The sequence below is a fragment of the Thermothelomyces heterothallicus genome (genome assembly GCF_042370625.1).
Source record: "Thermothelomyces heterothallicus CBS 202.75 unplaced genomic scaffold P884_scaffold_25, whole genome shotgun sequence".
Taxonomy (NCBI): domain Eukaryota; kingdom Fungi; phylum Ascomycota; class Sordariomycetes; order Sordariales; family Chaetomiaceae; genus Thermothelomyces; species Thermothelomyces heterothallicus.
In genome coordinates this window covers 130,916-155,031 of record NW_027192586.1, presented here as the reverse complement: position 1 = coordinate 155,031, position 24,116 = coordinate 130,916, and the positions used below count along the sequence as shown (strand labels likewise).

The 24,116-nt window shown below is 45.7% G+C and overlaps 2 protein-coding genes across 2 annotated transcripts; both read left to right on the top strand.

Annotated features, from left to right (window-relative positions):
• Nucleotides 1-235: 235 nt before the first annotated feature.
• Nucleotides 236-4,932, top strand: P884DRAFT_208071 (C2 domain-containing protein; the record flags this gene model as incomplete). The annotated part of the gene is made up of 4 exons (XM_069438840.1): nucleotides 236-427; nucleotides 488-788; nucleotides 851-3,552; nucleotides 3,613-4,932. 4 exons carry the CDS (start codon nucleotides 236-238, stop codon nucleotides 4,930-4,932), a joined length of 4,515 nt encoding a protein of 1,504 aa, XP_069294849.1.
• Nucleotides 4,933-6,262: 1,330 nt separating this feature from the next.
• P884DRAFT_208351 (ELMO/CED-12 family-domain-containing protein) lies at nucleotides 6,263-8,653 on the top strand (the record flags this gene model as incomplete). The annotated part of the gene is made up of 1 exon (XM_069438867.1): nucleotides 6,263-8,653. The coding sequence occupies one exon, from the start codon at nucleotides 6,263-6,265 to the stop codon at nucleotides 8,651-8,653; it is 2,391 nt and encodes a 796-aa protein (XP_069294848.1).
• Nucleotides 8,654-24,116: the final 15,463 nt, after the last annotated feature.

Sequence of the window (24,116 nt, the reverse complement as noted above, 5' to 3'; positions counted from 1 at the left end):
CCGTATCCGAGTGTCCGCATTGTTCGGTACCTCCCGTGCCGCTTTCGCCGCCGTAACGGAGTACTGGATCTAATTCCGGCCGAAGAACCGCGCCTAGCCCAACCCGATTGCTCCTACTTCGTTGCCAACACCCACTCCGTCTCCCCGAGTGCAATCATCTGCCGAGCTTTTCCGTTGAAGCAATTGAGCAGCAGGAGGGATACAGCTGCAGACGCAGCGACAGCCCTTGCCCACCATGGCGACGACCGCGGCCGCCAACGAGCTCAAGCAGCAGGGCGCTATCGAAGCTTCGCGAGACCCCAACAGCAATGTGACCGCCGAGGATGCCGAACGCAGGATTGTTGAGGACAGCATGGGGGCAGGAGTGACGGCCTTCACCTTCGACCCTGATGCTAGCCCAGAAGAGAAGAAAGCCCAGGCAAGAGAGGTACGTGCGAGCCTAACATTCCCAATACCCAATGGTGTGATGGGTGCTGACCATGATTAGGCGATCCCCGAGGGTTTCCACCACAGGCCCAAAGGCGTCGCGATCGTGTCCGATATCAACGGCGGAACCACAGCCGATGTCGACCTGCCCTCTCCCTCCAAAGCCGGAGCGGTCGAGGTCGTCAAGGACGAGAGCGGGAAGCTAGTTGCGGATGGCCAGGCCATCGAGGAGGAGTTCGATTGGAGCAAAGCAGGTTGGGCTCCGAGGTTCGGTTGGCCTGACGAGCCCGCCGACGAGGGCGAGGACATGCTGGACCATTCGACCTGGGTCGAGTCGCAATTGTCCGAGAAGTTCTTTGGAGGTAGGGTCCACCCCGGTGTATCGGCGGTGGCTTGTCTTGGGGCTCACAACCATGCCGTACAGATTGGTACCACAACGCGGCGGTCATTGCCTTTGCATGTCTCTCCTCATGGCTAGTGGCCGTGCTGGGCGGCGGTCTCGCCTGGGTCTTCATCATCATGGCCATCTGCGCGACGTATTACCGCACCTCGATCCGCCGAGTCCGTCGGAACTTTCGGGACGACATAACCCGCGAATTGTCTCTCAAGAAGCTCGAGACAGACAATGAGTCCGTCGAGTGGATCAACTCCTTCTTGGTCAAGTTCTGGCCCATCTACCAGCCCGTTCTCGCCCAAACCGTGATCAACACGGTCGACCAGGTCCTGAGCAACGCCACGCCGGCCTTCCTGGACAGCCTCAAGCTCAAGTCCTTCACCCTGGGCTCGAAGCCGCCACGGATGGAGCACGTCAAGACGTACCCCAAGGCCGAGGACGATGTCGTGATAATGGATTGGATGTTCAGCTTCACCCCCAATGACACGGCTGATATGACGGCGCGCCAAATCAAGAACAAGGTCAATCCCAAGGTCATCCTGGAGATTAGGGTCGGCAAGTCCATGGTCAGCAAAGGCCTGGATGTGATCGTCGAGGATATGGCCTTCACCGGTCTGATGCGCCTCAAGATCAAACTGCAGATTCCCTTCCCTCACGTCGAGAAGATCGAGATGAGCTTCCTAGAACGGCCCACTATCGACTACGTCTGCAAGCCGCTGGGAGGCGAGACCTTTGGTTTCGACATCAACTTTATCCCCGGCCTTGAGAAGTTCATCATGGAGCAGATCCACGGGACCCTCGCCCCGATGATGTACGCGCCAAACGTGTTCCCGATCGAAGTCGCCAAGATGCTGGCCGGCACGCCCGTCGACCAGGCTATCGGCGTGATTGCCATCACGCTGCATGGCGCCCAGGGGCTGAAGAACACCGACAAGTTTGCCGGCACACCCGATCCGTATGCTGTGGTCTCCCTCAACAAGAGACAGCCGCTCGCGCAGACCAAAGTGGTCAAGGAGAACGCCAACCCTCGCTGGAACGAGACGCACTACGTCATCGTCACCTCGTTCAACGATTCCCTGGACATTGAAGTTTTCGATTACAACGACATCCGCAAGGACAAGAAACTTGGCTCCGCATCTTTCGCGTTGGAAAACGTGGAGGAAGTGTACGATCACGAGAACGAGAGGCTGGAACTCAAGCATGACGGTAAGGCGAGGGGTGTCGTGCTTGCCGACATCCGTTTCTTCCCGGTCTTGGAACCCAGGGAGGGTGAAGACGGAGCCGCGGAACCTGCCCCGGAGTCAAACCAGGGTATCCTGCGCTTTACTGTCGAGCAAGCCAAGGAGCTCGATGGATCGAAGAGCCTGGTCGGCTTGCTCAACCCGTACGCCATGCTTCTCCTGAACGGCAAGGAGGTACACACTACAAAGAAACTCAAGCGAACCAACAACCCGATCTGGGACAACGGGTCCAAGGAGATCCTGATCACGGACAAGAAGAACGCCAAGCTCGGTGTGGCCATCAAGGACGACCGTGACATCGCTGGCGACCAGCTCGTTGGAACGTATCAGATCAAACTCGACGACATGCTCGATCTCATGGCCAAGGGCCGGGAGTGGTACAACCTCGCCGGAGTCAAAACCGGCCGCGTCAAGATGATGGCCCAATGGAGGCCGGTAGCGATTGCGGGTATCGCAACCGGCACTGGCGGTTACAGGACTCCAATCGGCGTCTTGCGGGTTCACTTCAAGTACGCCAGGCAGCTCCGGAACGTGGAGGCCCTCGGCAAGTCCGACCCGTATGCCCGGATTGTCAGTGCGGGCATCGAAAGGGGCAGGACAGTCACGTTCAAGAACAACCTCGACCCTGACTGGGACGAGGTGCTCTATATCCCCCTCCAGAGTCCGAAGGGACGCATGCAGCTCGAGGTCATGGACGCCGAGAACGTAGGAAAGGATCGCAGCCTCGGGCTCACCGAGATCGACAAGGCCGACTACGTGATTCAAGGCGAGAACGGTGAGTGGCTCGTGCACGACGAGAAGGTTGAGCATCACGACGGGTTGCGCATGCACGGTAAGGGAACGGCAAAGGGCGTGCTGACGTACACCGTGGCCTTCTACCCGACTCTCAATGTCGCGGACCCGGAGGAGGAGGAAGAGAAGGAGAAAGAAAAGGAACAAGGGGACGAAAAGCAGCAAGAGCAAGAGAACGGGCAGGAAAAGAAGGAAGCCGGGAGCGACAAGGACAAGTCTTCCCTGAGCAGGCCGTCGCTCGACGCGAGGGCGTCTGTCAGGCAGTCCCTGGACGTGAGGTCCAACGACGGGAAAGAGTTCAGTGCGCCGGCGACGCCAACCACTCCGACGTCCGTTATCTCCCCTAGGAAGTCGCGCGATGAGAGGGAACCCCCCAAGGTGTACCTCACGCCTGAGGAGCTGCTCAGGCACGACTGTGGCGTCGTCATCTTCCGTCTCATGGAGGCGGAACTTCCCAAGAGCCAGTGCCGCATCGAGGTCTACGTCGACGACATGGCCTTCCCCTCCTATGTCTCCTCGACGGCAAAGTCACGGAATAACAAGTTTGACGAGATTGGTGACTGCTTCATCCGCGAGCTGGAGTTCTCGAAATTGACCATCATGGTCACCGAGAAAGGAGACAAGCACGACGATGCTCACGAGAAGCGCACGCTAGCTCGGTTGTCTGGCAACACGCTCGACACTCTGAAGCAGTGCCTGGTAAGCAGACAATGGTTTCAAAAATTACTGCTTTTTGTTTGCACCGGCTAACCGTCTCAGAACAACCCTACCGTTCTCAAGATGAGGGGTGAAGACGGCGAAATGTACTGGGTGAGAGTCAGCCTCAAGTACGTCCCGGTCAGGATGCAACTCGACCCGAGCGAAAGCATCAACAACATGGGCAACCTCCGAGTCGATGTTCTGGATGCCCAAGATCTCCCGGCTGCCGACTCCAATGGCAAGAGCGACCCCTTCGTCAGGTTTGAACTCAATGGCCAGGAGGTTTTCAAGACCAAGACGCAGAAGAAGACGCTGAACCCAACGTGGGGCGAGGTGTTCAACGTGTCGATTCCTTCCCGGACCGCTGCCAAGTTCCGGGCCACGGTGTGGGACTGGGACTTTGCCGACAAGCCCGACTACCTCGGAGGCGTCGATATCAACTTGGCCCAGCTCGAGTCTTTCCGAGCGCAGGAGTTCAGGTACGTCTTGGATGGCAAATCGGGCGTGCTCCGTGTCCGCATGCTCTTTACTCCCGACTACGTGACCCGCACGAGACAGGGGACATCGACCCTGGCGGGGACATTTTCGGTGCCAACCAGGATCGTTACCGGCGTTGCCGGCGTTCCTCTCAAGGGCGGCGCGGCAGTGGCCGGGGCGGTTGGTCATGGGGTGGGCAAGGGAGCCTCGTTCCTCTTCCGCGGGATACGCGGCAAGAAGGACGACGACAGCGGCAGCGAGTCGGACCGGAACTCGGTCGATGTTCCGCGGATCGTCACGAGCGGAGGCGCGGACGAAACAAGCAACGGCGCGGACGCCAACGGCGGCGTGTCCCCGGGGCGCCACAGCCGCACCAAGAGCGTGGGCGCCTCGTCGATCCACAGCGCCATCGTCCCCGGCGCGGCATCGGGCACGGCCTCGTTCACCATCATCTCGGCCTCGGGCTTCCCGCCGTCGGCCGACGTGTACGTGGTCGTCACCCAGCTGCGGGACGGCAAGTCGAAGCAGGTCGGAAAGACCAAGCACCGCAAGTCGTCGAGCGGCACGGTCAAGTTCGACGAGACGTTCCGCATCCAGTGCACGCCGGACGCGCAGTTCAAGGTCGAGGCCAAGGAGCACCACACGTTTGGCAGCGACGACGCACTCGGAGAGACGCTGTACTTTGTGGACGACTCCAACACGGGCATGGAGAGGGCGCTGGCGGTGGGGAGCGGCACGGTCGTCATCAGGAGCTCGTTTACGCCGTCGGAGGACAGTGGCGGCAGCAGGCTGATCCCGGATAGCCCCAAGTCGACCAAGTCCATCGCCGGCGGGGTTAGGCGGAGCATCTTGAACAAGCGGGAGCTGAGGCTGCCGAGCCGGGATGGAGCGCCTCCTTCTTAGTTGGCAGGCGGCGGTGGTTGGTCGCCGAGCTCGCAGACCTTGAGAGAGGAAGGGAAGGAGGAAGGTGGGTTTCGGGTTATGAAAGCAGCCTGATTTGACGATCTAGGTTCAATACTCTACGGTATCTCTCTGCACCGGATTAGCATTAATACTGCTCTGTTTGGCGGGGGTAATCCTCTTTATTTCTGGTCTCTGCTCCTTGATTTTGGAGAGTCTGCTTCTAGGGGTTTGTTGGGCAATGGGGTTCTTCAATAAAACATAGGTATTCAGCAATACAGCAGATCGGATTGGAACGGAGCGTCTTACAGTCTTCTCGGTATTGTTGGAGACTAATACGTGCTGTCTTTCGAAGGGCTACGGAACGGTGGCAGATTGCTGGGAGCGACCATCGAGCTCTACGCACCAAATGGCCATGCCCGGAAATCTTGGGCCTCGAAAAGATCACTGTATTGCAAATTACGGATACCACTAGCCAAGTTTACATAGGTAGACCGACAAAAAGGGAAGTGTCCTAGACAGATGTAGGAAAAGAGTAAAATATCTGAAGGCGCTCTTCTCAGAAGGTGTCACGGAACGATGGCCCGTCAACCGCGAGCGTCACTCTTGAGCGCTGCACCATCGGCCGGATCTCTAGTTGAGATCCCTTCTGAGTAGGGAGTAGGAGAGATCGAGTACGGATTAATCCGTACTGTAGTACTTAATCGGAGAGATCGACAGGCATTGACCAATGGATGGGTGAACCGCCCTTAAGCCCCGCTTTCCGCGCTATGTCCCGATTAACTAACTAGTTGCCCAGTAAACGTTAGGGGACCTAGTTGGTTCCTGCATAGTCATCCCCACCTCCGGAGCCGTTCATCTCAAAAAGAACAGATCGACGGCAGCGGACGGGCACGCCGAATCCACCCTTGGGTAGTGGGCTCTTTGGCTCCTTTGCGCAACACAACCACCCTAACTATGGATGATCGCGGGATCCCCGCCGTGCCGCAGCAAACTCCTCGATTCGATTGAGCGATCCGGTCCGACTTAACTAGTTATCGCACGCTGCTGAACCGAGCCTTGTTGGGCTTTCAACGCCCCTTGCATCTGCATCTTCTGAGTCCCTCCGAAAACGATATCCCTCCCCGAAGTCGCCATCACTCCCCCCTTCCCCCCATTCGTTCAAGCAAAGAGGAATAACCGACCCCGACCCCGACCCCGACCCCGACCGGGTACACAACAACCACGATCGCTTCGGATGATAAGAATAAGGATAATAATATCATAATACTGGTAAAACCAAAGGAAAAGGGGGGGGAAAGGAGAAGAAGAAGAAGAAGAAGAAGAGAAGAAAATGGACCAAGCCGACATCCCCGCGCTCCTCGCGCGCCTCGCGTCCGACGAGGACGCCGCCCGCAAGATGGCCGTGTTCAAGCTGCAGTCGTCCATCAACGACCCGGCCTTTGCCGACGTCTTCATCTCGTCGGGCGGCCTCGCCATCCTGCGCCGCCTCATCATGGTCACCGGCGGCAACACGCTCGCCTACGCGCTCCAGAGCCTCACCCGCCTGCTCGAGGTCGACATGGGCTGGGACATCTTCGAGGGCCCCGGGGCCGGGGAGCTGGTCGAGAGGATCGTGGAGCTGATCGTCAAGAACCCGCTGGTCAACATCCTGAGGGGCGCCATGTCCATCCTGGTCGCCCTGGTCGGCAGGTCGCAGTCTTCTTCTACCTCTTCGGCGTCGCCGCCGCCAGCCGGGGCGCCGGGAGGGGAAAACGGAAACGGCGCGGGCCCGCCGCCTCCCCGCCCGTCGCCGCCCGGCACGTTCGGTTTCCGCGCGCTCAAGCCCGCCGTGGCCGTGTACCCGCAGTTCTTCGACCTCGTCATCCAGCAGCTGCAGAGCGCCGACCACGCGCTGTGCGCCAACGCCCTGATGCTCATCAACGCGCTCATCCGCGACGCCGTCTCGGGCGACGGCAGCAGCAGCAACGGCACGGGCGAGGAGTGGAGCAAGTTCATCAAGCGCCTGCAGGACCTCGGCCTGATCCGCGCCGTCTACAACCTGCTGCAGAGCTCGGCCCTGCAGGACCTGGCGCTCCCGCTGCTCGAGTTCCAGTCGCTGACCAAGGTCCTGCTGCGGAAGTGGAGGGAGGTGAGGGTCGACCTGGAGCGGCCGGAGCACAGGAGGGCGCTGAAGGGCTTGCACCTCGCGAGCGCCCCCGACAGGCGGCACGTGAACGGCGTCGTCGCCGCCGGCCTCGCCGCCGAGGAAGGGGACGCGTCCAGGAAGGGCAGCAGGAAGCACAACCCGGAGAAGTGGCGGCGGCTGGGCTTCGAGACCGAGTCTCCCGCCGCCGAGTTCGAGACGGCCGGCTTCCTCGGCATGATGGACCTGACCGACTACGTGCGCAAGAACGAGGACGGCTTCCAGAAGCTGCTGCTGGAGCAGTCGACGAGGCCGCTGAGCGAGCGCTGCCCCGTGGCCAAGGCCAGCCTGGCCGTCACCATGATCCTCTACGACCATTTCGAGGTGGACAAGTCCGACAACGAGGACATCAGGGTCTACCTGACCCTGGGCGACGCAAAGGCCCACGACAAGCTGTTCCGCCCCCTGCTGCTGCAGTGGTCGCGCCTGCACACCGCCGGTCTGCACGCCTTCTTCCGTCTGTGGAAGTCCACCGGGGCGCGGCGGGACGATTTCGACAAGGTGGCCGAGCTGGTCCGCGTCCTCGTCGAGCAGGTGGTGGGCCAGGCGAGCAGGACAAAGGATGTGCTCGAGGTGGAGGACGAGCTGCACGAGTACGACGCCGCGCGGCTCCGCGAGATCCAGATGGAGCTGCTGGAGCTGTCCTTCGACGACCAGTGGGGGCCGCACCTCGTCCAGGTGCGCGAGGAGCTCAAGCACGAGGCCCTGCAGTTCGTCAAGGAGCAGCGCATCAGGTGCCTGCTGCAGGGCAGCTGGTTCACCAAGCCCATGCCGCACGTGCGCCAGGAGAGCCAGACCAAGCGGCCGCTCTACCAGCCGTGGCGCTTCGCCAAGCTCTCCCACAACCGCCGCTACCTCCACTACGCCGACTTCCCCGAGAGGCTGCCCTACGACCCGGGGCTCGACGCCCTCACCGAGAAGATCGACCTCGGCACCATCAGCTCCGTCGTCTCCAACGTGTCGGCGAACCCGGACGCCGACGGCGCCGGCTCCGCCGCGGCCGAGGCAGACGGCGACAACCAAAGCCACAACTCCAGCACGACCACCTTCCGCCACCACCACCACGCCGCCGCCAGACCGACCACCAAGATCACCATCTACTCCTTCGTCGAGGATATCATGGCCCCGCCGTCCAGCAACACGCCGCACTCGCTCGACAACAACAACACGACAGCGACGAGCACGCCCGCCCCGAACGGGGGTGCGGGCGGCGGCGGCGGCCGCAACAGCCACAGCCACAGCAACAGCAGCAGCATCGGCACCGGCGAACCCAGAGAGCAGCCCGTCCTGACGCTGTACCCGCCCAACCACAGCCTGGCGTCCGAGTGGCTGGACGGCCTGCTCATGCTGCTGAACCAGGCGCCCATCACGGCCGAGACCAACAAGCTGGTGACGCTCATCAGCGAGTACGGGCTCAAGATCCGGCTGCTCAACGTCCGGCTGGAGCACATGTACGCCGGCCCTCCTCCGCAGGGCAGCGGCGTGGGCGTGGTCCCGAGCCGGGAAGGGCTGGACGAGGATTACTATTACGAGATCTGAAAGACAGCTCCTTCCTCCTTCTTTATCTTCTAGAACCTTTCCATTTCCTTTTGTGTCCTTTTGGCATGGGAGGAGGTTTGGGCCACCGACGCATTTTTCTTTTTTTTTTTCTGCCGAAGCGCGAATGAGTCCGGGTTCCTCCTTGTTCTCTTATCTTTCACCAGTCTAGCGATGGACTCTTCTCTTTTTGTTTGTTGTTAAGCGTTCCCTCGGTCTCGGATACCCCATGTCCATACCCACTATACTATAGTCTCTCTTATACCCTTTTCTGAGTTTTTTATATTATAGATTCATCTTTTTATATGTATGTACGGTGCAATTCTTTCCTCTCCACTTGTTGGATGTAGCATAGGGCCCTTTCTGCTGGTTTCCTTTATGAAATCAAGAAACCGTTGTCTGGTCCTGCTTTGGGTTCTCTGATTGACAGTGTCGGGTCTGCCGTTGCCACTGTCTGCATGACCTTTCGTGGCAGGACATATCGACGAAGTGTTGCACTGATCCATCCTTTCACGAATACCCGGTGGTTAGTTGCTGACTAATTAGTTCAGGACTACCACCTGTCTCCCGACAGGTGGGGCCAAAACCCCCGGACATGCCAATATAGCCGGACACATCGCCACCAAATTTCCTATACAATCACGTCTTTACAAAAGGTACCATCAAGTTCAATTACCATCGTAATAACAGCCTCAAATAGCTATAAATAGTTCAATTGTAAACTAGGCTCTAAAAAGCTCAAAAACATAGTAAAATTTAATTCTACCTAGTTATAACTAGTTAAACAATAGGTTATATAACTTGCCTTCGTCTCCCTCTCCCTCTATATTATACCCCCTATCCCTATCACTCTTAACGTTCTTAATTATAGTAGTACCTTCTCTTATACCTTCTCTTTTAGCCTCCTAGTAATAGTTATTATCTTCTATCCCTAATGTTACTACTATAGACTTATAGGCTTATTACTTCTTAAATCTCTTAATATCCTTAATAATAGCTATATATAGAGATTCCTTCTTAACCCTAGATAGAGATAGTAACTCGATATCCTCTTCCTACCTATCTTTACTATCTATGAAGTCAAATCTATTATTATCATTATTATTAATTAATATTATAGTTATACTACTAATCTATATCCTAAGACATTGCTATAGCTCGATAGCTACAAATGACTATAGCTCAGACTAGCTACAAGATACAACACCACAGTGGTATTCGCGCCATAGGCGGCACTCCTAGACCAACTAGTACGGTCTACAGAAGTAGTAATAAGATGCGTTAATTCTTCTAAGTACCAGAGGCACTTAGGGATACTATCTAAATATATATCTATAACCCCTAGCTTATCATCCCTATTAATAGGTCCGTCAGATCTAACCTACTAATAGCTATATACTATAATAGGTACTAGGGTTCGAAAAGAAAAATATAACGACCTATTATAACTTAGTAAATATATTAGTCATTTGTCTATAGTAATAATCCTAGCAAGTGTCCCGTTTATCCTCCCTATTATCAAATCCGTCCGTCCCTTAGTCCTTCTTCCCGGTAGTTCCTAAGTTTACGATAAACACCGACACTATAGACGGACGCTCCTAAGGGGGCCGTATAAGTGTTCTAGCCCTAGCCTAGGCGTCCCTAACTAGGGTACGGTTGCTATAGACCATACTAGTAGCCCTCTTATACGAGGGGCTCTCCTACGCTAGCGTGTCCGAGCGCGGGCGTTTCTAGCCTGTGGCTACGGGCGGCAGGTGCGCTACCGGCCTGGTAATCGAGCTCGGGGGAGTACCGCGTCTAGTGGTAGCTAGCGGAGGTAGGCAAGCTATAGGCTCCTAGCTCCTAGAAGCCTTCTATAGTATGGTAATTGCTATAGTACGCTTGGTAAGCCGGGCGATCGTTTCTTCTAGCTACTATATCTTCTTATCTACTCCCTTCCTCTAGTTAAGGGTAGCTATATAGTTGTTACTTGTGACCGTGGAAGCCTCCTTTAGTTACTTAAGTTCCTCCTTAACTTGGTCGAGGTCCTTTTTAACGCTATTAATGGCCTTATCCTGTCTCTAGACTATAGCCTGACCTATATTAAGAAGGTTAGCCTTGGTAGCTAGGTACTAGCGTTTAGCAAAGTCCTTGTTAGTCTTATTATCCTTAATAGCACCGTAGGCTATAGTAATGTATATAGGTACTAAGTATAGGCCCTAGTAACTAGTTAGGCCGTAGTAAAGGTAACTAAGTTTAAATAGGTAGCTATTAACTAAGGTATTATTATCTCCCTTTGGTATATAGATATAGGCTATTAGTAGTTCCTTAGGCTCTAGTATACCGGTAGGCATTATACTAGTAGTATAGTAGGCCTTATATATATTCTCTAGCTTTTTCTTAAGGCTATATATAGCTATATTAGCCTTATATAAGTTATTACTAGCCTTCTAATAGAAATGGTAGATCTAGTAGTAGGTATAGATAAGTATTTCCTTATTACTATAGTATTCCTAGTAGGTATAGGTAAGGTAGTCCTTGACGGGCCTAATTGTTATAGCTATAGACGGATATAGTAGGCTAGACTTAATGACATTAGTACTAGTAAAGGGGTCGAACTCTATACCTATAAGGGTATTTTCTACCTTCTTAAGGCTATCAAAGGTAATATACGTATTGTTAAGCCTGCCTTAGGACTCGGCCTCCTCCTCTTTGTCCTTAGTATCCCTCTTAATCCTATAGGCAAATCTACTAGTAGGTACCCTATATTATATATACCTAATAGGCGTAGTAGGCTAAGGCATAGGCTCGGGCGGTTAGAGTGTTAAGTCTAGCTATAACAAGGCCTAGGCTGTTAGGCTAGTAATAGTATTAGCTATAGTCTTATTAACGATTAATATACTTTCTTTGTCATGTTGCTTGGTACCCTATAACATAACTATAGGTAAGCTAGTATATATATATAGGTATATAGTCGTATCTTAGATAGCGTCGGTAGGGCCAGACTCTTAGTAGTCTTACTCTAGTTAAGCTATATCTGAGTTGTAAGACGGGAAGTTGGTAGGCTCAAGTGTTAGAATTGCCCGGTATATAGTTAGTAGCGTTAGAGGCCTCTTCTTGTTTATTATATCCTATACCTTGGTAATGGCGACCTTAATTAGCGATAGAGGGGTTAGTATAGTATCCTTATCTATAGGAATATTAGGAAAGGCGTTAGCTAGCTACTTATACTAGTATACCTTAATTATATCGATAGGGATCTACCCGGTTTTACTAATACGTTAGGTATATATAACCATATAGGTACCCCCTATCTTATATACTATATTGCCGTTAGTAGTATAAGGCTAGAATCTTCCTTATAGGTTTAAGGTCTTATAGTACTTAGCGAAAAATAGCACTAGTATAATATAGTCATTGTTACTATTAATAGCTTTATATAGGTTAACTATAATAGAGGTACCTATAATGACATTAAATAGTATTACCTTTATTTCGCCCTTGATCTTAATAAAGGCAAATTTAGCCTCTAAACGGGGAATCTTGGTAATATTATCCTTATCTACATTATAGAAGGTCTTATAGTTAGCTATAGTCATTTGCTCTCCCTATAACTAGCGGCTATTAACGAAGTAGTATATAGCTAGTAGGTAAACTACCTTATACTTACTCTTACTCGTACAGACTATATTAATTATACTTCTAGGGACTTAGGCTATAGCGCCCGTCTTACTATTATAATACTATTCGATTATAGCATCCTCCGGAAACTATAGGTATAGAGGGCTAAAAGTGTTATAGGTGACATTACGAGGGGCATTAGCGACTTGAGGGGGTATATACTACAGGTTATACTATAGTATATTAGGATCTTCACCCTTAAAGGCTATAGCCGCCTCTTTATGGCGTACTCGGACCAGGCTACCCGTTGCTAGGTCATTATAGAATTCCTCTTTGGTACCTAGGTTAGCTATAAAGCCTGTGCCGCTTTCTAGTATTATATCTAGGTTCTTAAGGAGATCTTAGACATTGCTATCCGCTAGGGTATTGTTTTCGCTTATAGGGCTAGAGTATATACCTGGTATAGGCGTTGGTGTGGCCTACGTCTGGTCCGATGCCTCTATGGCTGTCTGCTTCTTCCGCCGATTAATAGGTATAAACGTGGTAGCCAGGGTGTCGGCTGCTTCGGTCACTATTGCTAACTATAATACGGGTATATCTTGCTAGCCAACCGGAGGCTTGTTTCCGGTGGCTAGGCTTGTTACTATAGCTACTGCCGCCGCTATAGAGCCCTAGGCGCCTTTGGCAGCCTGTTTATCGCTTTTTCTGGCCTTGCTTCTGGACTTGGCCATTGTGACTAATGAAACTAAGGCACACGATAGGATAAAGCAAAAGGCAGTGGGAAAATACTCTCTAGGGCCTCCTTTTGATGGAAATGGAGGTACGTAAGCTATAGGCGATAGCTACGTAGTTGCGTTAATAGAAAAGGCTGGTATTAGAGGGTTTAAAGGTTAGAAAAGAAGGTGGTTATTAAAGAAATTATAGAAGAATTGAAGAGGTTCGAAAAACTAGAAAATAGTAGGAAATCTAGGGGTTTTTATAGTTTTTAGGTAGGGCTTTTGAAGATAGGATAAAAGAAGGCTTAAGCTATTAGTGTTTAGCCCTATTACACCAAATAGGTAGGCTGTTTAGCCCTATTTACTAAATAGTTAGGTTGTTTAGTAGCTAACTAAGCTAGATATATAGTTTGAAGTAGCCTATATATAGTAAATAGTAGAGTTTGGAATGAAAGTAGTAATAAAGATAACAGTATAAAGAATAGTAATAGGTTTTCTGGTGTTAAAATAGATTTAGGGTAGCCTATTAAAGGTACGTATCTCTAGGTGTTATTTGGCTTCTTCCTAGCCAGGTACGATACTCTAGGTCTGGCTAGAAGTCTTCTATTTCGGGGGTTAGCCTTGTTTCTTTCTAGGTAGTAGTTAAATCTGACAGCAATTTATATATTCCTAGATCAATTCGCTAGAAGTAGCCTCTAGTTCACTCTAGGGAAGCCACTAATCGTCCTTTATATTAAATCCAAGCTAGCGAACAAGGTATTTAACCCTCGGGTATATCTTTCCACGTATATAGTGGTCGATAATCTTCTCGATCCGCTAGTATTCCTTACCGTTAACCAGAATTAGCTATGGTGGTAGTGCGGTTCTTTTAAACAGATCGGGACCTTGTTTAACGCGGTAGAGTTAGGCGATAGATATAATTAGATAGACCTTCTAGGATTTAGGAAAATCTAGCTCGTAAGCTAGTTTTCCTACCCTTTGCTTAATTTTAAACGGTCCTACTCTCTAGGCTGACTATTTCCTATTAGGTTTACTAGGCAGATAGTATCCCTTGTATAGCCGTAGCTAAACGGTATCCCTAACTTCGAATTCGGTAGGTATATATCTCTAGTTATACCGTAGTTTAGCTAGTGCTATAGCCTGATTAATTATTTTACTAGCTTTAGCCTAGTACTACTTGTATAAGATTTCTAGGGCTTTACGCCTACTAGTTCTAGCGGTTTTCTTGCTTAGGATATCTAGTACTAAGTACGGTTTGAATCTATATACCAGCTTATTTAGGGACCTCCTAATGCTAGTAACTAGTATATTATTAAGGTGATACTATAAGGCTAGTAGGATTTTAACCTATAAGTGGTTAGAATTTACCGTAAAGTTTATCCGTAAGGCGATTTCCACGGTTTGGTTTGTCTATTCAGACTATCTATTAGTCTAAGGGTAGTAGGCCGTAGAAAATAGTAGCTTAGTTCCTAGTAGTAAGAAGATTTCCTTCTATAGGTCAGATATAAATTTAGGGTTACGATTACTAATAATTTAGGCTAGTATTCCCTAGTTAGTAAATATCTAGGTCCTTAGAAGAATAGTTACCTATTCTTTAGCTATATACGTCTGGCGGCCAGCCACGAGAAGCTTCTTCTTACTAAACTTGTATATTATAGTATAGAGTGTATCTGCTAGAGTATAGCCTTTAAGTGACTAGAGGGTACTGGTAGTTAGCGCTAGCGGTAAGTCGGTGATGAAGTCTATAGCTACCGTATAGAATGGTATTAGCTAGGTACAAATAGGCTAGAGTTCCCCTAGTAGTAGGTTACGGTCGGTCGAATTGGCCTAATATACCTCATAATGCTATATAAACTTTAAAACCTTCTAGGCCTTCCTATAGAAATGAATGGCTATAAGCTTATTTATTATCTTATTTTTACCGAAATAGTATATATCATTATAAACCATCTAAAGGATTTGGTTAACGTAGTTTTCCGGTAGGTAAAGTCTTCTAGTGCCGTCAAAATTTATATAGAAAAGTAGCCCGTTCGAAAGTTCGAACGGTCCTATAGGTAATTTTGGCTATTTGTATTTTCTGGCTCTAGTACGGTTATTTCTGACCGAGTCTTTCTCGTTTTCGCGGAGGGCTTAGTAGATAGGTCTATACTTCCAGTCCTTAGGATAGCCGGCGATGATTCTAGCCCTAAATTCGTTACTAAGCACTAGTTCCGTGATAGTTATATCTACTATAAAGGTATTAGTATCCTGGTGATTACTCTAGATATCTCTAAGCTTGTCTATTAGGCTATTCTTAATCTTCGGATTATCCTACTCCTAGGTAGGTAACCTTAATAGCGTATTGGGTACTATATTTAGTATCCTAGGGATATAAAAGATGTTAAGGTTAAATCCTAATAGATAATTAGCTATATTTGCTAGTTTTAGGTTAACCTTAGCTAGATCTATTATGATTAGGGATATATACTTTACTATCCTTTTTATTAAGGTATAATTAATAAGGATATTAATTAGGTATCTATTTAATTATACTATCTTCCGAAGTTTCCTAATTACCTAGATAAGTACGGCAATTTCTGCCTCTATAGATCTATAGCGCTTTTCTATATTAGTAGTTACTCTTGATATAAATAGGATAGGCTATACTTCGCTTAAAGGAATGTCCCTACCAGGGATTTTCTCACCATCCTAGTCGCCCTTAAGCTAGAAAGCGATAACGCCGTAGCCGTCACGGCAGGCGTCTAGCTTAAGGAATAGCGGTTTTTCCGGGCGGTAGTGATAGAGGAACTCCTAGTTATATAAGTGCTCCTAAAGTAATCTAAAGGATTTAAGTTCTTCCTTAGTCAGGGTAAATTTGATAGTAGAAGTGACCGCTTTCTAGGCTCTTTTGGCTTTCCTAGGCTTAAGCTTTCCTTCTTTCTATATTATAGCTATTAGAGCTATCTTTCGTGCCTAAAGTGGCCTTGCTTTTATATCAAACTGTGGAATACCCTTCCTTAGCTAACTAGCTATTCTAAGGTAGTGCTCTAGACTATCAAGTGTATCTAGGAACTTTAGCTTCTTAAAGGTAGTAATACGGTCGTCGGTTTTAGCGATGCCTTCGCCATTTATAACATATCTAAGGAGCCTTACGGCCGGGTAGCCTACGAATGATTTAGGTGTGCTAATATATATATAGGCCCTGTCAAGGATTTTATAAACGGTATGTAGGTATTCGAGGTATTCTTCCTTGGTTTTATTAAAGATAATAATGTCGTCGATATATACCCTGATAAAATGGTAGTATTTTAGGAAAAGTCTATCTATATAGCGTTATATAAAGGCTAGTATATTCTTAAAACCTATAAGTACTATATTTAATTTTTCTAGGCTATAGTAGCTTATAATGACTATATAATTACTATACTCCTTGGCTATAGGGAGCTAGTAGAAAAATCCTAAAGTATCTAAGGCTATAAAGAACTTATTACTAACTATAGTAGCTATAATGTTATCCTAGTTAGGCAGGGGATAAATATCTAGGACTATGATTATATTTAACAGTCATAGGTTAACTATACTTCGGCTTTTCTTAACCTCTACCCTAGGCTTTTCGGAAACTTTCCTCTATATAATAAAGGCTAGGTATACAATTAGGGTAGGTTTATCCATAAAAGTGAATCTCCCAGATGCCTAGAGTTGGTCGTGATGCTTGTTAAGGGCTTTACAGTCTTTAAGCCCTATTAGGTACGGTCTGACCATATAGACTTGCTTTTACCATCCGTTAACCAGATTGATTCGTATCTTCTAGTATTCTAGCATCGGCACAATTCCCCTATCCTAGTAGAGGTCGTATTTATCTAGAAGTTCCTTTACCTTAAGTGTAAATTTAGGGTTTATGTTAGTAATACTAACGCTATCCTTGCTTTTGATAACTAGGATGTTATCAGGTTTCTTAATACTATATAATAAGGTATGAAAGTTCGTCACATTTAATAGAAGTTCCTAGTTACCGTTAGCCTTTTCCTAGTAGTATATATACTAGGCTTCTTCTAGCCTTCTCTTTGACTCTTACTCGGTAATTCCGTCCTAAACCTCGGCCTATATGTCTTTTATATCCGTTACACTAATCTGTATAGCGGTGTCCTCTCCCAAATATTCTGATAGATAGCTAACCTTGTCCCCTTTTCGGATGATCATAGGGGTATTAGTATCATTTCGGACAATTACTACCCTAGGGGTATACTAGGTAACTATAGCGTCTTAGATTCCTTCTTAGCTAGTAGTAAAATAGAAGCACTTGTCCTTTAGGAGGTTATTAGGTAATAGAATAAAGTACATCTCGAGTAGCTAGGTAGATTATATAGGTATAATGGTATACCAGGCAGTAATAACTTTCTAAGAGATAGGCTTAGGGTTCTTTTTTACGACATCCCTATAGACCTTTATATTAGCTAATGATCTAAAGGTATAGATGCCCTTGACAAAGTCAATCTTGATACCGTGAGCGGTTATAAAGTCAGTGCCTAGTAATATCTTTAGAGCAAGTTCATCGATAATATCAGCTATAATATAGATATATCTGTCAATTAGCGTGTTCTAGGCCTCTCCTAGGATATAGAAGTCAAATTCGACCTGCTTACTAATTATAGTCCTCAAATTAACTCCTTTAAGAGTATGGGACTTGCCCTTGATCTATCGGGGGTTCTTTGCCTATTGGGAAATCTATATCTAGTTAACTAGGTTAGTTAAACTACCTATATCGAAATAGATGTCTATAGTCTGGTCTCCTAGGTTAGCTCGAACTAGAATACGTAGGTAAGACGTCTTCTTTAGCCGGTAGAAGGGTATTTCTATACTTAGGTTAGCTTCTACCACTTAGCTAGGTTCGAAGGAGAGGAGTATGGTTTCCTATTATTACGGTTCCTTAGTTAATTCTGATGGTATAGCCGCTCCTTCTACAAAGTCCTGCTCTACCTAGGGAAGGTCCTCCTTTGGTAGTTTAGGTAGGTATAATTTCTTTCTATAATCCTAATATAGGTAGTGGTATAACGCTCCTCGGCTTACAAATGACTATTTATAAAGCCTATAGACATTGCCGTCTTCCTAGATATAGTCTTCCTTAGTAGTACTAAGGAAGTATACCTCTCTATTACTACTATCTCCGTTAGTCTCGGATTTATAGTTACTAATTAGGAGATAACTAATAGCTTTAAGCTCCTTATATTTGGCTTCAGCTTTCTTATCCTTACTAGATACTACTATAGTATTATAGTAATAGTAGGTACCATCCTTATTAATATGCTTCTAGCTATAGCGGTAGAACCGTCTAAAGCGGGGATTCTGGTCACTATATCTACCCTTTTCCTAGGCTCTAGTACCCTATAGGCAGCTATTTCTAACTTAGTCGTTACGCTCCTTTGGTTAAGACTCCTAATTACGGCTTCGGAATCGCTCCTCTTATAGGAGATACTTACGTTTCTATTCCTCCCTTCTCCTATAATGGTTAGTCTAGTACCGCTAACCTTAATTACCCTTTTAGGGGTTAGTATATAACTAATTAGTTTATTCCTTATTAGTATTATTACTATTATTACTATTAGTCCTATCTAAGGTATTATTAATATTAAATATAGTTACCTTCCTTAACCTCTTTTCGGCTCTAAGTTCCTCTAAGAGAGCTTCCTATTTTTTAGAGGTATAGAAGAGGTACTAGTTAATAGTGTCTATCTTACATGGTTTAGGGCAGAGCTTGTAGAGTAAAGGAGTCATCGCTAACTAGAGTCTAATCAGGAGCTAGTAGTTTGTCTTATCTCCTTAGACTCGGGTATAGTAGAAGAGGTCTATAGCGAATTTATAGATAGATTTGCCTAAGGCTAGGTTGTCCTTAGTATAGCTATTCTAAACTAGTTATTGACCTGCTTAGTTAAATTAGATACCGAATCGTTCTTTAATCCTTTAAAGCTATATCTCCGTACTTAGGTATAAGGTCTCCTTCTTGGTTAGCGATAATTATTACTTATACTACTATAAGGCTAACCTATAGAATAATACCTATAGGTCATTTTATATGAGAAGCTCCTTAGAAACGTTTCCTCTAATTATATTATAGATATATTCGATCTAGAGATTAGTATTAGTATAATAACGGATCTTCTTATAATAGAAGATTAGCTAGCTATTTATAATCTTTCGGTCGGCATCTAGCTAAAGTAGGCTAATATTGGTAATCTTCTAGGCTTAGTCTATTGCTAGTTATAACGCTACACGTACTAGCTATAGCTAAGGGGAACTAATGTCTGCTTGGTCGGTTATAGCGTTCCAAAGAAGTCTAACCATTGCCCTCTAGAGCAGTCTTATAATTGTTTCCTCTATTAGGTCTAGTAGTAAGAGGGGTATATATCCCCTTATAGGGTTATCCCCTACTAGTGTTAGCGTTATTATTAGTAATCCTCCTATTTGCTAGACCATTAGCTAGGGGTTTTATAAAGGTCCCTACTAGGGTTCTTCCCTTTCTAGAAGTTCCCTTAACGTATTAGTTATAATTACAGTTTAAGTAGCTCTAATAGGTCTATTTAATATCTAGTTACCCTATCCGCTTAGACCTACTAGGTTTAGCTTGGTCCTTAGGGTCTCTAGTAGATCTAGTAGGCCTATAGGTAAAGTTATCCTTTATAGGGCGGTTTCCGGTAGTATAGTAAATTATTAAACTAGGTCTTCGGGACTTGGCGTTTTTAGGGTCTCTAAGGGTCCCCTATACTAGCTTTCCTCCTAAACTCGTACTTCTAGCGTAGTTCTTGCCACTAGTGGTAACGGTAGAATAAGAGCTTCGTTCGAGAGCCGGGGAAGGAGTCTTATAAAGTGCCTAACGAGTCCTTTTAGGGTATAGTTATTAAGAGTCTAGGATTCCGGGTAATCCTCGTCTATTAGGTAATCATAGAAGTCCTAAGTATAAGTAGTATAGTTATCGGCCTCCTCGAGAGATGCTACTAGCTTAAGGAGTCGGAGGTCCGTTAGAGAGAGCTTCTAAATCTAACGCCGGTAGGCGTTTCTGACGATAAAGCGGTAGGTCTGACGCGCTTACCGTAGTTTAGACTTGTTTATTGGTTCTTGATAATATTATTATTGCCGTCGTTTTTGACCATTTAGGCGTCTGCTCGGAGCAGAGGGGTATAGTCGCTTAACTCGGGTAAATGGTCTCCTACGGCGTTCGAACGCGAATAGTAACGAAGATCGTAGATTCGAACCGGTAGTAGGCACCACTTGCTATAGCTTGATGGCTATAAATGACTATAGCTCGGACTAGCTATAAGATATGATACCGTAGCGGTATTCGCGCTGTAGGTAGTATTCCTAGACTAACTGGTATGGTCTATAGAAGTGGTGATAAGATGTGTTGATTCTTCTAAGTGCTAGAGGTACTTAGGGATGTTGTCTAAATATATATCTATAACCCCTGGCTTATCATCCCTGTTAGTAGGTCTGTTAGATCTGACCTACTGATAGCTATATACTGTAATAGACATTTAGGGGATAGGAGTTTGACTTCTAATAACGACTTCTTAGCTAACTAGGGGATTAAGACTTCTTTTTTATCTCTAAAGTCGAAAAATACTAGTAGCTAATGCTCCTTTGGTAGAACCTAGAGAAGGTTATTATTATTAAGAGGAAGATAGTCGTTCTTATTAGTCTTTTCTAGGAATTTGGTAAAGGTTACTATATAAAGGTAATACTTATTAGTACTAGGAATCTTGTTCTCTAGGCGCCTTTTCTAGACTTTGTATTCCTCCTTATACTCTTGTTTAATCTGCTTGATAGTAATATAGGTAGCTTTTCGGCTAGTATCTTGAATTGCCTTAGTGCTCTTCTAAGCTTAGATCTCCTAAAACTATTAAATCTACTAGATAGTTATACTTGTTATAACCTCTCCTATTAGCTTAATAAGTTGGCCTTATATTTTCTTAGTAGATAGTAGACTAGGGTAGAAACCTCTTAGTATGACTAGAGGGGCATAGGTTATAGATTTGTTTTTCTAGTTCTGAACAAGTTATATATATACTAGATATAAATAGGGGGTGCCTATCTAAAAGGTACTAGGGAGAATAAGGATAATAGATAGTTTTTATAGAATAGATTAATTGTAATGGTAATAGGCTGCTATTATAGTATTATTTATATAATAATAAGATTCTTCTTTTACTTATAAGTTTAGCTATCTTTTTCTATATAGGTAGACTCTTTTATATCTACCTAGAGGGGTATCGTTATTACCGTCCCTACATCTATTATAACTGCTATCTAGGAGGCTAGACTTGTCTGCTATATCTACGAGTACCTAGATATACTAGACACTTTGAGCTAACACTCCTCTCTATCTGACCAGACAGAGGTTTGGTCTTAGGGGTACGTGACTGCTGCTAGGAGAGGCTGGTACTAGTTTAATAGTATAGCTAGATAGGCTCTCTTGTCCTTAGCGAAGTTATTTAGATATTTATATACTAGCTAACCCTTATTAACTATTAATGTAATATCCTAAAAGTATTCTTATATTGGTAAATTGAAAAGCTTAAGATACTACTCTTAAATGTAGTTAATACCTTTTTTTATATATACCTATCGCTTATTATTAGGAATCATTATAGGATATCTAATGCTCGTACTAGATAATACTTTCTCCCTAATCTAGTCCATTATAATATATTAGTTTAGTAGAAAAAGACTAGTCTTTTCGAATCCTACTATGATATTTTGGCGTTTGAAACTAGTATTCTAGATTTCCTAGAATCCTCTAATAAAGTCTGCCTAGGTAAATATAAGATTGCTATTTCGAACTACCTACTAGAGATATCATTAATATACTTCCTTAAGATAGTAAAAGACTCCTATATCTATTAGCTAGATAAAGTATATTAAATAGGGAGGGAGGAAGATAATAATAATATTAAACAAGAGGTAATATTTATAAAGTTTAAGGTTATAATATCCTATAAAGTTATCTAGGATAAGTAGTTAGTATATACGTTCTTCTAATAGTATAGATATATAGACCGAATCTTTAGGGGTAATATTATCCAGGTTAACAAAGTATATACCAAGAATAGGACTATAGTTATAATAGTTATAACCAAACCATTCCTCGAAGCTTATACTATATTACTAGAACTTGGTATAGATAGTAGACTAGGGTAGGAACCTCTTGGTATAACTAGAGGGGCACAGGTTATAGATTCGTTTTTCCGGTTCCAAACAAGTTATATATATACTAGACATAAATAGGGGGTGCCTATCTAGGAGGTGCCAGGGGAGAACAAGGACGACAGACAGTTTTTTTTTTACAGAAGGGATCAACAATAATAGTAACGGACTACTATTACAGTATTATTTATATAATGGCGAGGTTCTTCTTTCACTTGTGAGTTTGGCTATCTTTTTCCACGTAGGTGGACTCATTTACATCTGCCCAGAGGGGCATCGCTGTCGCTGTCCCTGTGCCTATCGTAACCGCTGTCTAGGAGGCTAGACTTGTCTGCTACATCCACGAGTGCCTAGATACACTAGACACTTTAAGCCAACACTCCTCTCTATCTGACCAGACGGAGGTTTAGTCTTAGGGGTATGTGACTACTGCCAGGAGAGGCTAGTACTAGTTCAATAGCAAAGGAATATTTATTAAAATGTTATATCTAATCTATTATAATCTTAGTATTATTAAATACTATCTCTAACTTATAGAATTATATCTCCTTATTAAGACCTTTGATATCCTAATCTTCTAATAGCTACTATTTAAAGATATAGAATATTAAGATAGTATTACTAATAGTATTTCTAGTACTAATTATACTTATTAACTCTTAGTTATAAAGGTCTAGAATCTCTAGCTAATAAAATATTATAGTTAATATTCTAAACTAACACTTATTCTAAACTAATACTTAGAAAAGAAGAAGATACTAACCTTCTTCTTCTTATCTATTTTAACTATTAAGATCTCAAACCACCTATTTAATAGTATAAATATATATCTAGTCTTATCTATATTCTAATAGCTAGATATAGTAATCTTAAAGCTTTTAATAATATCCTCAAGCTTATTAAAGAATATCTCTAGTTCTTCTACCTACTACTCGGCCAAGAGTTAATTTACTTTAACTAATTTAAAGAATATCAGCTAAAACTATAGATAATCCTATTTCTAACGTAACTACTAGTACTTATTAACAGGAGGGCAGGGAGGATTACGACATACCTATAAACGGTTAATAGTATCCTAGAGAAGATCTTTAGTAATAAGAGAACTAGATTCGATAAGCTAGTATATATATCCTTCGAGGGCAGAATCTTTGTCGTTTCGAAGTAACCGAGGTCTTCTAACTATATTACTACTAGTAGCTAGAAGTCTAGTATCCTTTAAAGACTTTAAGTGCCGGCTAACCTAGGTCTTTCTAGTCTTAAATAGCTAAGCCGCGTACCGAATACTAGGTTGCTTTCTATAGGGTAAACGGCTAGTTCGGTGGCGAGCTTAAGCGGTAAGGAGCCATTTAGTAGCCTGTATACTAGCCGGTTCCTAGATTTGGTCAGTCAGAGGTATCGTATATAGGAGAGTAGGTTTAACTAGGCTTATGGCAGTAGTTATATCTTCGAGTATAGGGAGTTGGCTGGTAAAATTGGACACAGATTTAGACGCGTACCTGTCCGGCTATATTGGCATGTCCGGGGGTTTTGGCCCCACCTATCAGGAGACAGGTAGTAGTCCTAAACTAATTAGTCAGCAACTAACCACCGGTATCATAGATAGATAGATCAAGATCTCTGTTATCATGGAAGATGGTAGATTAATTGATTATGATGATAATGGAAGAAGAAGGAAGTCGAACAGGGCTACCTATAGGAAGATATAGATAGCTATAAGCCTGGTAGGTCCGGGAGTCTTTGTCCTAGTCTACCACACCCCCCTACAGACAGCCACGTCGTCGCCTATCCTTTTTCCCCAAAACGGTAGTCTAGATACAAATACATATAGTTGTCTTTACAGTTCCATCTGCCCGTAGTGCGGTTTAAACCGCCTAGGGTATTTATCTCTCCGATATCCCTAGTAGCCGTAGAAAGTAGGTATGTTTCTCTCGTTCTAGTGGCTTGGTCAATCCATCCGCAGCTATTTCAGTGCCTCT